Source organism: Diplotaxodon limnothrissa, linkage group LG23, assembly GCF_057381915.1.
Source record: "Diplotaxodon limnothrissa isolate DT_005_m linkage group LG23, D_limnothrissa_male_GT1.1, whole genome shotgun sequence".
In the NCBI taxonomy this organism is placed as follows: Eukaryota; Metazoa; Chordata; class Actinopteri; order Cichliformes; family Cichlidae; genus Diplotaxodon; species Diplotaxodon limnothrissa.
Window position 1 is genome coordinate 10941569 of NC_140617.1, and position 17162 is coordinate 10958730.

The window sequence follows — 17162 nt, forward strand, 5'->3', positions numbered from 1 at the left end:
TGCCAACTAATATTTTTACGTCCAGTAGGTGTCCTACTAGAGCAAATGAAGCTTCAAGAAGCTTTGCGCTGGGATGAACCAATTGGATGAAAAGATTCAGTGCTTCATGAAGCTTTACCTGCCCATCACTAGGCCACGGGGTGTGTCTGTTTTTGCTTTTACGTCGGAAAGCCCCGCCCTCCATTGCTTCTCTCCACCCTCCCTTTTTGACGCCATCTGTCGGTGGTCGCTATCATTACACTACTTTAACGTCTCACAAACGTAATAATAATACTAATACTACTACTATTACTACTAATAATAATAATCAGTGTTGGAACTAACGCGTTATTAAGTAACGCGTTACAGTAACTACGTTATTATTGTGGTAACGAGCACGGTAACTAGTTATTATTCCAAAATCAGAAACGCGTTATTCGTTACTGGGATTTAGATAGGGTCGTTACTCGTTACTTCGTGTGGTGGCTATCGCGGAGCTTCCACAGATTCAGTAACATTAGCAAGTGGTGAGGCCAGCAGGTGGATGAAGGAAAAGGGGACGCAGAAGGAAAAGAGACCCGAGGCGGCCGCCGGTCCAAGTGTGAACTGAACTTCAGGTAAGAAGTTATGACCTGCAGTCTCTCTGGGTCAGATATGAACCAAGTTTAGGTGGAGTTTATTTTCGTTATTCTGACTTTTTCCGTACTGCGTACTAGCTAGCATGACGGGGTTTCTATACAGCTGGGTGGGTGCTATGATGTTAACGATGTTAAACTTTATTTTGTTCATAAGTTATAAGAGTTGCCAACCGTCCCGTCTGGTATTCAGAGAAAATATTACGCGTTTCTTATTGAGGTGAAAAGGAACAGTTTGTCCCGTAATTCAGCTACAATGAAAAAGGCACAAAGCTGGAGTTATTCTGTGTCTTTGCTGCACAGCTGCCTCTTCTTCTTTCATTCTCTCCCCTCCCTCTCCTGTTTCTACTTCAATCATGAAATTGATCAATGATCAGCTGATCGGCTCTCTTGTTTGTTTATCGCCCACTTTGCGCCGAAAGAGGAAACCAGCCGATGTCGCGTTAAACAACAGCAGCACGTTTAAGCTTGATCAGCTGTTGTAAGAATTTATTTAATATTAATTTCTAGTATCAGCTGATGTTTGCTGGAGCCACAGCTGCAAAAAAGCTGCTGGTCATGATATGGTTTGGTTATCTGGTGAGAGGGAAACATGAAGATGAAACCAGGAGATGTCCTTACTGAATCATCAGAGCTGAACAGGTGATGGAGAAACAGGTTAACCTTTTAGGTGACATGAATGAGTTGAAGGGAAGTTCTGAACTGTTTCTGAGAGACAAATAACACCAGGATCCTTTTTTACATAGCTGACAGCTGGTAACTGTGCAGGTGCGGATCTAGCAAAGTTTTTGCCAGGGGGGCAGGTAGGGCATTAACAGGGAGAGGTGGGCACAAGGAAATACTTTTCTTTCTTATTCTCATTTAAAATGTATAGCTTTTAAAAAATAATTATCTGAATCTTACAACAAACGATTGATAGATTGATACATATATACCATCAAGACAGTGTACATCACTGTCACAACAGCGTTTGTTTTCATTCAAAGGCTTTATGATTTTTCCTATAATGGTGGGCCGGTCTCTAGTCAAAATGCATGGGCCAATTTTTTGTCCCAGTCCAGCCCTGTATGCAGCTCATCTGCAGTCTGGTGTTGCCTACATCTTCCTATTCAGAAGACAGAATTTCTGAGTTCTGAGTACAATCAAAAGCTCCACGACTGCAGTTTTTGTGTTGGATGTAAAAGGCGCACATGACGCTGTGACGTAGGCTAGAATCATGGCAGCAGTCAATGACGGTCCAGGCGTGGGATTTCTCTCGTGGAAATGTGCACATTATCTTTTCCTTTCTATTGGTAGGTGGCACAGTGCACTTGTGGCAAGTAAGCAAGCTAGAAGACTGGCAAAGTTATGGAAGCAACACATTAACAAGAGAATTCTGAGTAAAACCAAAGTTACTTTCCCTAGTAACTAGTTACTTTGAAAGTAACGAGTAGGGATGGGTACCGGTGTCCGGTGCCATGATGGCACCGGTTCTGACATAAACGGTAGTAACCAGACCGAAAAGCAGCGCACATTTCGGTGCTTTATTTTGGTGCTTTTTTTTCCTGAGCTGTGATACACTTTAGATTCTAGCCAATCACTTTATGTTTCCGAGGATAATAGGGGTTCCCAGGTACGTACGTTCTTTTAGAGCAGAGCTACAGATTAAAAATGTCCAAGGCGAAGCGGTCAAAAGTCTGGCTGTACTTCACAGCAAAATATGCAAACTCAGCAGCCTGCAACAAGTGCTTTAAGCTGATACTGTGATACTGTCAAAGGAGGTAACACCTCAAATCCGATGAAACACCTGGCGACGCATAGCGTTTTTTTTAAAAGCCCAGAAATGCGCCGTATTTGATAGCTTGCTGCGAGACCTCACACCGAGCGCATCTACTGCGGGTGGGTTGCCTGTTATGCAACATCACCCAAAAACACGAAGAGGAGAGTCCTGGCCCCTAGCCCTGCCAGTATAGCAGAAATGATGACGGATGATGATGGCAGCAGCAGCCGTTCTTTTCTGCGTGAGTAGCTAAGTGTTGTTCGTGTGTAATTTACGTTGAGTAGGCTAACCACGTTATTACATTAATGCATGTAAGGTGAACTGGCAAACATCATCATAGCTACATGCGGCTGTCTTCTTGTTTGATGGCAGATACTCCCTTCACCCTGGCCAAAAAGGCTAAAATGACCAAAGAAAAAGTGGAAAACAGTTAAACATGAAAGGTTTTTGGACAAAGTTTGTGTTTTTTCCATTGTTTAAGCACTGCTTCCAGCCAAGAGTGATACCATATATGCCCCATAGCTGCAGAAAAGGCTAACATTGTTATCTTTTTACAAAAAACAGCTGAACATGAGAGGTTTTTGGACCAATTTTGTGTTCTCCATTCTTTAAGCACCGGTTTGAGCACCGTTTGAGCACCGGCACCGTTTCAAAAGTACCGATTTGGCACCGGTATCGGATAAAACCGAAACGATACCCATCCCTAGTAACGAGTAACTTGAAGTAACTGAGTTACTTTTCAATTCAATTCAATTCAATTCAATTTTATTTATATAGCGCCAAATCACAACAAAAGTCGCCTCAAGGCACTTCATAGATACAGAGAAAAACCCAACAATCATATGACCCCCTATGAGCAAGCACTTTGGCGACAGTGGGAAGGAAAAACTCCCTTTTAACAGGAAGAAACCTCCGGCAGAACCAGGCTCAGGGAGGGGCGGCCATCTGCTGCGACCGGTTGGGGTGAGAGAAGGAAGACAGGATAAAAGACATGCTGTGGAAGAGAGACAGAGGTTAATAACAGATATGATTCAATGCAGAGAGGTCTGTTAATACATAGTGAGTGAGAAAGGTGACTGGAAAGGAAAAACTCAATGCATCATGGGAATCCCCCGGCAGCCAACTTCTATTGCAGCATAACTAAGGGAGGATTCAGGATCACCTGGTCCAGCCCTAACTATATGCTTTAGCAAAAAGGAAAGTTTTAAGCCTAATCTTGAAAGTAGAGATAGTGTCTGTCTCCCGAATCCAAACTGGAAGCTGGTTCCACAGAAGAGGGTCCTGAAAACTGAAGGCTCTGCCTCCCATTCTACTTTTAAATACTCTAGGAACAACAAGTAGGCCTGCAGAGCGAGAGCGAAGTGCTCTAATAGGGTGATATGGTACTACAAGGTCATTAAGATAAGATGGGGCCTGATTATTTAAGACCTTGTATGTGAGGAGCAGGATTTTGAATTCAATTCTGGATTTAACAGGAAGCCAATGAAGGGAAGCCAAAACAGGAGAAATATGCTCTCTCTTTCTAGTCCCTGTCAGGACTCTTGCTGCAGCATTTTGGATTAGCTGAAGGCTTTTCAGTGAGTTTTTTGGACATCCTGATAATAATGAATTACAGTAGTCCAGCCTGGAAGTAATAAATGCATGAACTAGTTTTTCAGCGTCACTCTGAGACAGGTTATTTCTAATTTTAGAGATGTTGCGCAAATGGAAGAATGCAGTCTTACATATTTGTTTAATATGTGCTTTGAAGGACATGTCCTGGTCAAAAATGACTCCAAGGTTCCTCACAGTGTTACTGGAGGCCAAGGTAATGCCATCCAGAGTAAGAATCTGGTTAGATACCATATTTCTAAGCTTTTCAGGGCCGAGTACAATAACCTCAGTTTTATCTGAATTAAGAAGCAGAAAGTTAGCGGCCATCCAGGTCTTTATGTCTTTAAGACATTCCTGCAGTTTAACTAATTGGTGTGTGTTATCTGGCTTCATGGACAGATAGAGCTGGGTGTCATCGGCATAGCAGTGAAAATGTATGCTATGTCTTCTAATGATGCTGCCTAAGGGAAGAATGTATAATGTAAACAGAATTATACATGCTTCCCTTAGGCAGCATCATTAGAAGACATAGCATACATTTTCACTGCTATGCCGATGACACCCAGCACTTTTGATAGAAGTAACTAGTAATGTAACGAAGTTACTAATTTAAAGTAACTTACCCAACACTGGGGTGGCTGTAGCTCAGGTGGCAGAGCAGGTCAGCCACTAATCAGAAGGTCGGTGGTTCGATCCCAGGCTGCATCCTGGCTGCATGCCAAATATCCTTGGGCAAGATACTAACCCCGTGTTTGCCTACTGGTAGTGGTCAGAGGGCCCGGTGGCGCCTGTGTCCGGCAGCCTCGCCTCTGTCAGTGCGCCCCAGGGCAGCTGTGGCTACAATGTAGCTATCACCAGTGTGTGAATGTGTGTGTGAATGACTGAATGTAGTGTAAAGCGCTTTGGGGTCCTATGGACTAGAAAAGCGCTATACAAATGCAGGCCATTTACCATGCAGGCCAACACTGCTAATAATAATAATAAATTGTGAGTTTAGACCTTTTCTGGGGGACCTCTAAATTCCATCATAGCATCCCTTAAATATCTCCAGTAATCTTAATAATCATAATACTATCCTAATTAGGGCTGGGCGATATATCGAGTTTTTAAAAAATATCGATATATTTTCATACGAGATATAAGATGTGACAATATCGTTTATATCGATATAGTCTATGTTACGTTATAATTATACTTGTGGAGCCGCAGGTTTGCCTCTCTTTCGTCCACTTTTGTCTCTACGCAACGTTACTCGGCCTCGCCTCTCCTGCACTGAACACAACTCCCCCATAGCTTCACCTGCAGGCAATGACAAGATGAAAGCGGAAAATCTCCGTTAGCGAGTTACCGTGCGTGGGGCTGGATGGCGTCAACGTGTTAGCGAGCTAACCGCGCTAACGACATGCAGCCCAGAGGGGCTGCACGGCCTAAAATCCTTTCCTTTTCTCAAAAATCGACAGTGCGCCTTATGTATGAATTCTGGTTGTGCTTACTGACCGCGAACCGATTTTATGTGGTACACAGCGCTCAGCAATCTGTCAAAAAATGTTTTAATATGACTTTGCTAAGCTACGGAGCTGCACCGCTTGATGGATTGTCGGAGAATTACGGCTACAGAGGAGGAGCCTCGCGGAGTGATACGTACTGTGTGTGTATAAGGATGGCACCTGTTCAGAGACGTGGTGCAGCTGTGAAATCTGTCTCTTTGTTATTATGCTCAGCGTCTATTAGTTTACATTTTGACTGCACAATTGTGAGCTTTTTGTTATGCACAAAAACAACATTGTTTTCTTTTATTTATGGACCATGATTATTTAATATATGCTGATAATTTATTTTTGAGTAATATCTACGCTGTATGTAAATAAAAGTGCCCGTGTGACATCTGGGACACAGTGTGACTAAGAACTCTCTTTTTGTTCTTAACTTATGGCTTAAAAAAAAAAAAATCGAGATATATATCTTATATCGCCATCCAGCTAAAAAATATCGAGATATGAATTTTGGGTCATATCGCCCAGCCCTAATCCTAATGTCAAATTTAGCCAACTTGTCTTTTGGAGATGGTAAATGAATGAAAACAGGCTTAAACACGCAGAGTTCTTCATGTCAGAATGTCACAGTGCACTCGTTAATATAGACTAGAGCAAATTCTCATGCTGGAATATCACGAGTTATCAGCCCAGGAGCTGATGAGCATTATGGTTATAGTTTCATGGTCTGTTTACAGCACATTTATAGGTAGTGACAGAACCAGGGTTTTCTTTCTACATGAATTTAAAGCCGTTACCTATCAGCAGCAGCTCAATTACAATGTTGCAATAATTTCTGCTACACTATTACATTTACCATTTGTGTGACAGCACAGAGCTTGAGAGGTAAGAGTGGACATGTAGTCAGAAGCACAGTTATAATGCCAAGGTACCTTGTGCTTTGCCCACATTCACTGATGGTGATCATTTCACATAACAAAGCAGCGATTTGCACTGTTATCAAATGTGGATCTCCAACCTGCTCTAATAAGAACTCAGATTATTTTTGTTATTATCATTTTTGTGTGATTGTTAGAGCAAAGAATGAGTGAGGAGGATGCAGAGATCATACAAAAGTGGGAAGACCAGGTGAGCAAATTTGCAGGTAGGGAAGAAAAACCATAACTGTCTGGGTAATTAAAAAAAAAAAGATTTACACCCATTTCACAGATGCTTTGTGTGTTTTCCAAAACTTAAATTTATCGTGGACATTCTAAATAGTATTGATATGAACTGATATGCATTTAACAGAACTGACAGGACTATAAACATGCTTGAACAGGAAGGATCCTTCTGATCTTTGCTGTGTCTGCACGCCCACATTACCTGGTAATGGTCATCATTTAAAAGGTGCTGCTCAGTAACCAAACATCGTTGTGTTATTTTGTCCTAAATATACAAACCTGTCTCATCTTTGATCAGCTCAGAAAGCTTGACTACTGAATGCTTGTGTTTACCCTCAGGATGACTTATATATATAGAATTTAAGAGGAAGGGGTGGAGGACATGATAGAAACAGACCTATTAGTGAACCAGGCTGGAATAAACTGAGTGTTGCTCCTATTTCTTTCAATCGGAAACACATGTGTTGGGGTAAGTTTAATGCACTCAGAGCTGATCAGTGTCTTTAAACTGAGCTGCAGATAAAACAAACAACATTACAAAACACTGTTGTGAGCAAAAATAAATGGATTTAATGAAACTCACTGATTATATTGGTCATTGTTGGACCCTAAATTATTCAACATATATATCAATGACGTGTATTGTGCCCAAAGTAGTAACAAATTATACTTTTTCCATTATGCTAATATTTTTCGTTCCCAAATTTATTGGATGAGATGAATACTAAAATTAATAACTGTCATAACTGTGGAGCGGTGAGGAGTGTGGACCCAAATGCAGGCACTAATGATTAACTGTGAGTGAGTTTTATTTTTACTGGAAAGAGAAATGCAAACAAAAGCAGGGCATGGCAGTGACTTAAACTAACAAAACCTAAACTGGGAGAAGCTACAAAAGAATAATACAAAGGAACAAAAAGCCTGTGACTAGAAACCTGAGACAGGGAAACACGGAACATGAAGACCAGTGAGGAGAAACATGGAACCTGGAACGTGGAGAAATACAACAGGAGACATGCAGTAGAAATGCACACAGAGTGACACACAACTAAGACAACAACATACGGAGACAAATAAGGAGACTGGAACTAAACCTTCACTAGAGTCATGACACCAGGAACACAGGGGAGGCACAGAAACAGAACAGAAACCTCAACCAGGAACTATAAATATAATACAGAAAACAATAATTCAAAGAGTATAACTTAAACCTATTGCCAGTCTTGGCAGCCGGGGGTCAGTCCGCCAGGGCCTCCGCTCCTGGCTGCTGACGTCGACTGAGAAAATTGTCAGGCGGTGGAAGGAATACTTCGAGGACCTCCTTAATCCCACTGACACGTCTTCCGAGGAGGAAGCAGAGTCTGGGGATGAGGGGAATGACCCGCCAATTTCCGGGGGCGAGGTCACTGAGGCAGTTAAACAACTCCTTGGTAGCAGAGCCCCTGGTGTTGATGAGGTCCGCCCCGAGTTCCTGAAGGCTCTGGACGTTGTAGGGCTGTCCTGGTTGACACGCCTCTGCAATGTTGCGTGGAGATCAGGGGCAGTACCTGTGGACTGGCAGACCGGGGTGGTGGTCCCCATCTTTAAGAAGGGGGACCGGAGGGTGTGTTCCAACTACAGGGGGATCACACTCCTCAGCCTCCCTGGGAAAGTCTATGCCAGGGTGCTGGAAAGGAGAGTTCGTCCGTTAGTCGAACCTCAGATACAGGAGGAACAATGCGGTTTTCGTCCTGGTCGCGGAACACTGGACCAGCTCTTTATCCTCTCCAGGATACTTGAGGGTGCATGGGAGTTTGCCCAACCAGTCTACATGTGTTTTGTGGACTTGGAGAAGGCATTCGACCGTGTCCCTCGGGGTGTCCTGTGGGAGGTGTTGCGGGAATATGGGGTGTCTGGCCCATTGCTACGGGCCATTCGATCCCTATACAACCGTTGCAAGAGCTTGGTTCGCATTGCCGGCAATAAGTCGGACTCGTTCCCGGTGGGTGATGGGCTCCGCCAGGGCTGCCCTTTGTCTCCGGTTCTGTTCATAATTTTTATGGACAGAATTTCTAGGCGCAGCCAAGTGGCGGAGGGCTTTCGCTTTGGTGGCCTCAGAATCTCATCTCTGATTTTTGCAGATGATGTGGTTCTGTTGGCTTCATCGGGTGAGGGCCTCCAGCTCGCACTGGAACGGTTCGCAGCCGAGTGTGAAGCAGCGGGAATGAGGATCAGCACCTCCAAATCTGAGGCCATGGTTCTCAGCCGGAAAAGGGTGGAGTGCCCACTCCGGGTCGGGGATGAGTTCCTGCCCCAAGTGGAGGAGTTCAAGTATCTCGGGGTCTTGTTCGCGAGTGATGGGAGAAGGGAGCCGGAGATCGACAGACGGATTGGGGCTGCAGCTGCAGTAATGCGGACGCTGCACCGGTCCGTCGTGGTGAAGAGGGAGCTGAGTGTAAAAGCGAAGCTCTCAATTTACCGGTCGATCTACGTCCCTACCCTCACCTATGGCCACGAGCTGTGGGTAGTGACCGAAAGAACGAGATCGCGGATACAAGCGGCGGAAATGAGCTTCCTCCGAAGGGTGGCTGGCCTCTCCCTTAGAGATAGGGTGAGAAGTTCGGCCATCCGGGAGGGGCTCAGAGTAGAGCAGCTGCTGCTCCACATCGAAAGGAGCCAGCTGAGGTGGTTCGGGCATCTGACAAGGATGCCCCCTGGGCGCCTCCTGGGTGAGGTGTTCCAGGCATGTCCCACCGGGAGGAGGCCCCGGGGCAGACCCAGGACACGCTGGAGAGATTATATCTCTCGGCTGGCCTGGGAACGCCTTGGTATTCCCCCGGATAAGCTGGAGGAGGTGGCTGGGGAGAGGGAGGTCTGGGCCTCTTTGCTTAGGCTGCTGCCCCCGCGACCCGGCCCCGGATAAAGCGGATGAAGATGGATGGATGGATGGATGGATATAACTTAAACCAAAAACACTGGCTCACAGACCCAGTACCGCGACAATAACAGCACGCTTTAGCTTGATTGATGAGCTTTCTTGGGGTAATAAGAGATGAGAGACTTAGCTGAAAAACACTTGTTAATGAGGTATTCATCCCAAAATATCGAGAAGCATTCCAATACTGTCAAAGGAAGCTAACAGCAGTGGCTAATATTTCCTTTACACCACCTTATTAGAATAACGGGAGCATCCACATGGTGCACCAGCAAACAGTCAACCTTAAATACAGGAAACGGATCACTGTAGGTCAAAGACACAAGACCACAGGAGTGGTTTGCTCAGGAGCCACACTCCAATGTAATTTACTTTCCATTCCAGTAGGTGGCGCATCACTACACAACATGTAAGGTGGAGCTGAACAACAAGACAACACTTGTATAGAATTGTATAACATAAAAAACAGTGATCAGTTTTTTATGATATCTTAATCATCTTATGGTACCATATCACCCCATTAGAGCACTTCACTGTCACACTGCAGGCTTACTTGTTGCTCCTAGAGTATTTAAAAGTAGAATGGGAGGGAGAGCCTTCAGTTTTCAGGGGAACCAGCTTCCAGTTTGGATTCAGGAGACAGACGCTGTCTCTACTTATAAGATTAAGCTTTAAACTTTCCTTTTCACTAAAGCATATAGCTAGTTTTGGATCAGGTGACCCTGAATCCTCCGCTTGCTGGGGAATTCCCATCATGCATTGAATGTTTCTTCTTCACTCTGTGTTTATACATCTCTCTGCATTTAACTCCTTAGTGCCTGAAATATGATGTATTTGTCAGAAAATTACATTTCTTTGAAAATGGAGATATTATTGAACCATTTGACAAATTTGTCTAAAAAATTAATTACATTTTAAATTCCATCAGATTTACTATGTTTGCCCTTTAACGAAATTGTTTAAAAATGTATTGTGTAATTTATTAAGGTTTTCCCTGGGGAAAATTATATCAAATATGTTACACTAGGTGTTAAGAGATTTAATTTACAAAATCAGTAGAATATGTCAGAAACTCCACAGACAACAAAAACAGTGTGTTTGGGATTTTCATGGACTTTTATCAGACAGTTTATTGGATGTGATTTTTTGTTGAGAGAGAAGAAAATTATACTTTTTGTGTTTCTGTGCTTGGAGTGAAAGGAACGGTCTGAGTGTAAAGCTCTTCAAGATGAGGTACAACTATATAGTTTTAATGAGATATAAAGAAGAGAAAAAGATCAATGATGAAGATGAAGAGAGAGCTGAGTATAAAAGCAAAGCTTTCAATGCACCAGCTGATCTGCATCCCCAGCCTCACTTACGGTCACAAGCTCTGAAAGAATAAGATCTTGGATACAAGCGATGGAGTTTTCTCCGAGGCGGGGCTGGCCTCTCTCTCAGAGAGGGGGTGCAGAGTTCAGTCATTCAAGAGGAGCTCAAAGTAGAGCTACTACACAGCAAAAAGAGCCGGTTGAGGCTTTAGACATGTCCCACTGGGAGGAGTCCCCAGTGCAGACCCTGGACATGATGGCGAGCTTACAACCCCTGAATGGCCTGGGAACGCCTGTGTGAGTTGGAGGAGATGGCTGGAAAGCTGGAAGTCTGGGCTTCCAGATAAGCGGAAGGAAATGGAAAGATGGATGAACTGATGAATGGATGGATGTCTGTCTTCAGATAGTTACTACTTCATACTTATTGTAACTGTCCCTGAGACAGTCATGCTTACTTTAGTTCATTTATTTGTTGGAAAGAATACAAAATGTATTGGATAAGATAATAAACGTGCAGCATTGATTGAACTTGAACTGGTTACAAAATAAGGGTTTGTTAAAGATGTAAAGTTTGAGGTAGAGTTTGTAATGGTCACATGACCAGAGTTTGGCTGAGAGCACAACCCTGGCATTGTGGGTCAGAACTAGCATGGAGCTACAGAGCTACAGATGCTGCTACAGCCACAACATTAATGTTATTCTGCATGTGGTCCAAGAGGCACACAAGGTATGGTTTTCATGTATATTGTTTATAAAATGCTGCATACATGTACAGGACATTTTCAGTAATATCTATTATTTTGCATTTTTTCCTGTTCTGCTGGCTCAAGACTGTTTATGGACACTAACATGAGAGACTTTGATAAGATAAAAGACATTTATGTTGTAAACTTTGTGTTTTCTTCACTTTTCACAGTGTTTGAAGACAATAAAAGAGAGAGAGAGAGAATGTTTTTTTTTTTCCGAAGACATCAGTATGATGCGTGGCCATTCTTTGTTGGACCCCTGTAGTTACACTTATTCAGAGTTTTAATTAACATTCCAAAACTGGAGGCACTTGCTTTGATGTGTCCATGTAATCATGAAGCTCTAAAAACAAGATAATGTGACAATATTTTGTATTTTATGTACCTTATGTTTGCTAATGTGTAATTAGCAGCATGCTTATAGTTGTTGTTGAGGTTCATAACAATAAAGATAATTAAAAACTGATAACTTATAGGAAAGTGGTGGGATTAAATAGGCATGCACTTCTTCCCACTCCTTATTGATATGTAAACTGAATCTGCTGGTGTCCGATTTGGGTTCTTTCTGTCTGCTTTCATAACAGCTGGGGTTATTTAATCATGTGTGATATCACTTATGTGTGCTATGGTTTATGCAGCGAAAACACGTTTACAGATGTGTAACGATGTGCAGCCATCAGCATGTTTTTATCTGGAGTTTGGTGAAAGTCTATCAACAAACATTTCTTTGAATTCGGTGATGAATCACACGAAGCAGTTTCCTGCTTCACCTCTAGCATCACGTAGTCTCTCTTATCAATCTACTGCCATACAAATTCTCTTGATATCTGTTTGCATCATTTACACAACACACTCCCCACTCACTTTAAAATAAAGTGTGTAACTGTGCATGTGCTGGAATATACATATGCTTCACACAGAACACTACAGAGGTACATTTATGTTTGTTTCATTTATATTATTTAAGTGTACATGACTCAGCAAACTTTGAGAAGACTGTGGCTGGTGATAATCATCTGTTGTTTTCTGAAGATGACAATAAAACAGAACAGAGTGTATAATTTTTATATTGGGTGGAGAAATAAATAAGTTTTGTTATTTTGAGCTATTTAAATTAATTTCTAATGCATCTGCAAAGTGACCTTTGGTTGGTGAAGTAAATATTGTTGTATTTGTATTGTAGGTTTACACTAATATAGTTATACATGAATATTATCTGAGTATATATCATATGGAAGAATTTATTATTTAAATGTACATGTTCAAAATAAATGAGGAAGTCACATGTTTAATGCTGCGGTATATTTTTATTTTCATTTTTGGTTATGCTAACAGAGAATCAGAAATCCTGACATTTCCATAATATACAAGCCAAACTGTCAGTGAATTCTTTACTCCTCATATTTTCTGGATTTCACAATCCCATCAATCCACTGACGGTATTTTGAGATGTCTGTATAGACGTTGGGTTTATTGGGGTAACTGCAGTTTTTGTAATAGTTGAAAGAAACAACGCCAACAGCCAACCCGTCGCACAGCAGAGGACCACCAGAATCTCCCTGTGAGGAGGAAGAATTTTAATCTACCAGCTTTTATTCAGTTTTTTATATATTTGCAATCAAGGAGCCATTTTAAACTGAAAGGACAGAAAACATACCTGACAGAATCCTTTGGTTGTTTTGTATCCACCTGCACAGATAACATTGGCAGGAAGACCATGCCATAGCTCCTCACAGACCCTTAAGTTAATGACAGACACGTCCACCACCCTCAGCTCATCAACAGATTCACCATCAGTTTTAGTTTTTCCCCATCCAGCCACCTGACACACTTGGTTTTCTTCAAGGTGTATTTCAGCAGGTGGAAGCTGAATTGTTTGTACCCTTTCATTTAGCTGAACTTTGTAAAGCAGCTGGAGACATGACATGAAGTAAAAAATATAAATATGTTCATACGATAGTTCTTTAGTTATAATTTGAATAATAAAACCACACGAACATGTACTTACTTCAAGGAGCATGATGTCATTACCCTGTCCAATGTTTTGATAATTTTTACGAATGTTTTTGTTTTTAATCTTTATTTTTTGATGATTGCCGTTCTTGAGATTGTGGTTGCCAAGAACAACGTGTGTGGGGGTCCTGAAGGAGTAATCAGTGAAAGGTAATCAATACATTTTCTAAATGTATTTTAATGACATGAGTCAGAGATTACAGCAGAAGATGTTTGATTACTCACGAGTCATTACAGTGTGCAGCCGAGACTACAAAGTCCTCAGTGATGAGAAATCCTCCACAAACATGTTCACCCTTGTTGTTCTGCACAGAGGCCATGTAGTGCATGGAGTTCTCTGGGGCTTTTTCACCATTTATGATATCACTTCCATGTGCTGAAAAAAGGAAATCAAAATGAAGTTACTGTTCCATTAAACAATTGGAGTATAATAACAAAGACTTGCAGTTCTTACCAAGTCGTCCGAGGCATGCCAGAACATGGACAAACAGAAATTTCTGCAGACCCAGCATGATGCCAGCACAAAGGTGAAGTTGTGTTTGTAGGAGTGTCGAGGTGAACCTTTTATACGTCAGTTTGCTTCATTGCCAAATAAGATTATAATCCATCAAATTTGGCATTCAGCCACATCCTTTACTCAGCGCAAGATTGAAACTGGTGTTATCATCATGTTCATCAGCTTATCGGTGTGAAACACACAAATCATGTTTAGTTGTCGTTATTTTAACTCCATTTGCTGCTCACTTTTATTCATGTATTTAAGAGCCTTTGGGCCTCCTGATCATGTGTGATTATAAATCACTTTTAATGGGTGAAACTTCGTCTGTAACACTGAGATTCTTCTCTGTGGAAATCACACTTGGTCAGATTGAATGAGTGGCTGTTTTTGTAGTTCACACTCATTTCTGACTTTCTTCTTTGCTGTCTTTCAGTGTCATTATGAGGACCTGCTTCTCCTCACTGTGACAATAAATCAGGTAAATCTGAAAACTAAAACCTTCCCCTTGTAGTCAGTTCACTCATCTTCACTCCTGATCATCTCAACAAATGAAAACATTTTTTCTTTTTGTAATCGAGTCGGCTGTGTTACTAACACTGTCACAGACTGCCGGCCTGTCCATCATGCACTTCACCTTTCACCCTCACCTGGTTTTCAAGATTTTATTTTTAAAAATCACAATCAAAACATTTGAAAAAAAAAAAAAAATCAGGAAACGTGGGTATAGGTAGACCCAGCTGTTCCCCTCCCTGCTCGTCCATGTTAAAGGTGGCCTGCTGGGCCCACAGGTTACGGGGGCTCAGAAGAATGAGGAAGGTTACATCAGGATGGACATGCAGCATAAAATATTTGCATAATCAAACACATGGACCAAAAAAACTCCACACAGCTCGGCTGACGCCCAGATTGAGGCATGAAACTTGTGCAGACAGTCTGACAGTCATCAGGCTCAGACACCGTCCTCGTTCACACCACCTCAAGCTTCAACAAACACCCAAATGAAAGACCTTAAATATTTCATTGTTGATCAAACACTCAAACATTAAAATATAATAAAAAACAGTAAAATAAATAAATAAATAAATGAAACCACATAAATAAAACCAGAATTTCTGTTCATGTTTTGTGCAGATATTTAGAAAGTCCTGACAGCTGCCACAATGTGAATAACAAAAAAAAGATTTTGATAAAAAATGTTATATTATGATATATATGATAATATAACCTCCACATGTGGACAAAAACATTCCAGATAAACAGGCCAGGATGAGCTGTGGGTGTCAGTGATCTGTCAGCCAGACAATAAGGACCAGGACCAGTATGGACCAGGTAGCAGACCCAACACACAGGAAGTTCAATGGTTTCAGTGATTTATTTATCATGTGGATCATTGCAGGCAGAGCGAGCAGTCTTGACATCATGTGTCTGCACAATTGCATCACTCACCTGCTAAACCTACGTTCCTCACAGCTGACAGAAAGGAGCTGCAGCGTGTTTTCTGAAACACACAGCTTTGTGTCTGACAGCCTTATATTTCTGAACCATCCATGCCGGGGTCACACCCCCACTTTAGTTTTATTTAGATAAAGACTTTTATATACTTTGAGCTCCTTTGATGAACTCAGTTTTTTTCCTATTGAGCTCTTTAGGGTGATTTTCAGCCTGATGAACTCTTTGATTTAGTTAGCTTTTATTTAATTGAGCTCTACTTTATAGAAGCTACTCTGTTGGAGGTAGTGGTTAATACCTTGGCTGCTGTAACACAGGACTTTCTAAACTTTTGTGATAAGTACAAAAATTGTTATTTGTATGTTTTTAGACTTCAGAGCCATGAAAAAAAGTTTGAGTTCATTAAAGAGGCCGGAGCTGTGGGCGGGGTGGGGCTTTTGTTTTGTTCTTCCTCCTTACACATCTTTGGAGCAGGAGTTGCAAATTCGATTCCCACCCGGTATCCAGGAGCGGTCCTGGTTAGACCCCCCCTACTAAAACCAAGCCCTGAAATGGCGCGGCTACGTCTGCAGCCTGTCCCAGCTCAGACACAAAAGCATTTCACTACATGAAATTGTTTACGTGATTGTTTATGTGACGAATAAAAGGTTATTTGATTTTGTCTCCCAGGTGGATGTGTGGGCAGGTCGTGTCTACCAGGCCTGCCTTGTGCACCTGAGAGCTACCTATTCATCAGTGAGTATTTATGCTTGGCCGTGCCTCCGGTTTGCAGCCAGATCCTCATCTTCATTGCTACTCAATTCAATTCAATTCAATTTTATTTATATAGCGCCAAATCACAACAAAAGTCGCCTCAAGGCGCTTCATAGATACAGAGAAAAACCCAACAATCATATGACCCCCTATGAGCAAGCAGTTTGGCGACAGTGGGAAGGAAAAACTCCCTTTTAACAGGAAGAAACCTCCGGCAGAACCAGGCTCAGGGAGGGGCGGGGCCATCTGCTGCGACCGGTTGGGGTGAGAGAAGGAAGACAGGATAAAAGACATGCTGTGGAAGAGAGACAGAAGTTAATAACAGGTATGATTCAATGCAGAGAGGTCTATTAACACATTGTGAGTGAGAAAGGTGACTGGAAAGGAAAAACTCAATGCATCATGGGAATCCCCCGGCAGCCTACGTCTATTGCAGCATAACTAAGGGAGGATTCAGGGTCACCTGGTCCAGCCCTAACTATATGCTTTAGCAAAAAGGAAAGTTTTAAGCCTAATCTTAAAAGTAGAGATAGTGTCTGTCTCCCGAATCCAAACTGGAAGCTGGTTCCACAGAAGAGGGGCCTGAAAACTGAAGGCTCTCCCTCCCATTCTACTTTTAAATACTCTAGGAACAACAAGTAGGCTTGCAGAGCGAGAGCGAAGTGCTCTAAGAGGCTGATATGGTACTACAAGGTCATTAAGATAAGATGGGGCCTGATTATTTAAGACCTTGTATGTGAGGAGCAGGATTTTGAATTCAATTCTGGATTTAACAGGAAGCCAATGAAGGGAAGCCAAAACAGGAGAAATATGCTCTCTCTTTCTAGTCCCTGTCAGGACTCTTGCTGCAGCATTT

At 42.2% G+C, this 17162-nt stretch overlaps 1 protein-coding gene across 1 annotated transcript; it reads right to left on the minus strand.

The window, feature by feature from the left end:
• Nucleotides 1-12983: 12983 nt before the first annotated feature.
• On the minus strand, nucleotides 12984-14117 carry LOC146607594 (trypsin-3-like). The gene is made up of 5 exons (XM_085347450.1): nucleotides 14060-14117; nucleotides 13831-13981; nucleotides 13601-13733; nucleotides 13250-13504; nucleotides 12984-13151 (listed from the first exon to the last, which is right to left on the minus strand). The coding sequence occupies exons 1-5, from the start codon at nucleotides 14115-14117 to the stop codon at nucleotides 12984-12986; spliced, it is 765 nt and encodes a 254-aa protein (XP_085203576.1).
• Between the last annotated feature and the right edge of the window lie 3045 nt (nucleotides 14118-17162).

What these genes read in the sequence shown, in the direction of transcription:
- LOC146607594 (XM_085347450.1), bottom strand. Translation starts at nt 14,117, where the DNA reads ATGCTGGGTCTGCAGAAATTTCTGTTTGTCCATGTTCTGGCATGCCTC. An exon ending in GCTGCACACTGTAATGACTC is followed by an intron (nt 13,734 to 13,830) that starts GTGAGTAATCAA and finishes TTACTCCTTCAG; the next exon opens with GACCCCCACACACGTTGTTC. An exon ending in CAACCAAAGGATTCTGTCAG is followed by an intron (nt 13,152 to 13,249) that starts GTATGTTTTCTG and finishes TCCTCCTCACAG; the next exon opens with GGAGATTCTGGTGGTCCTCT.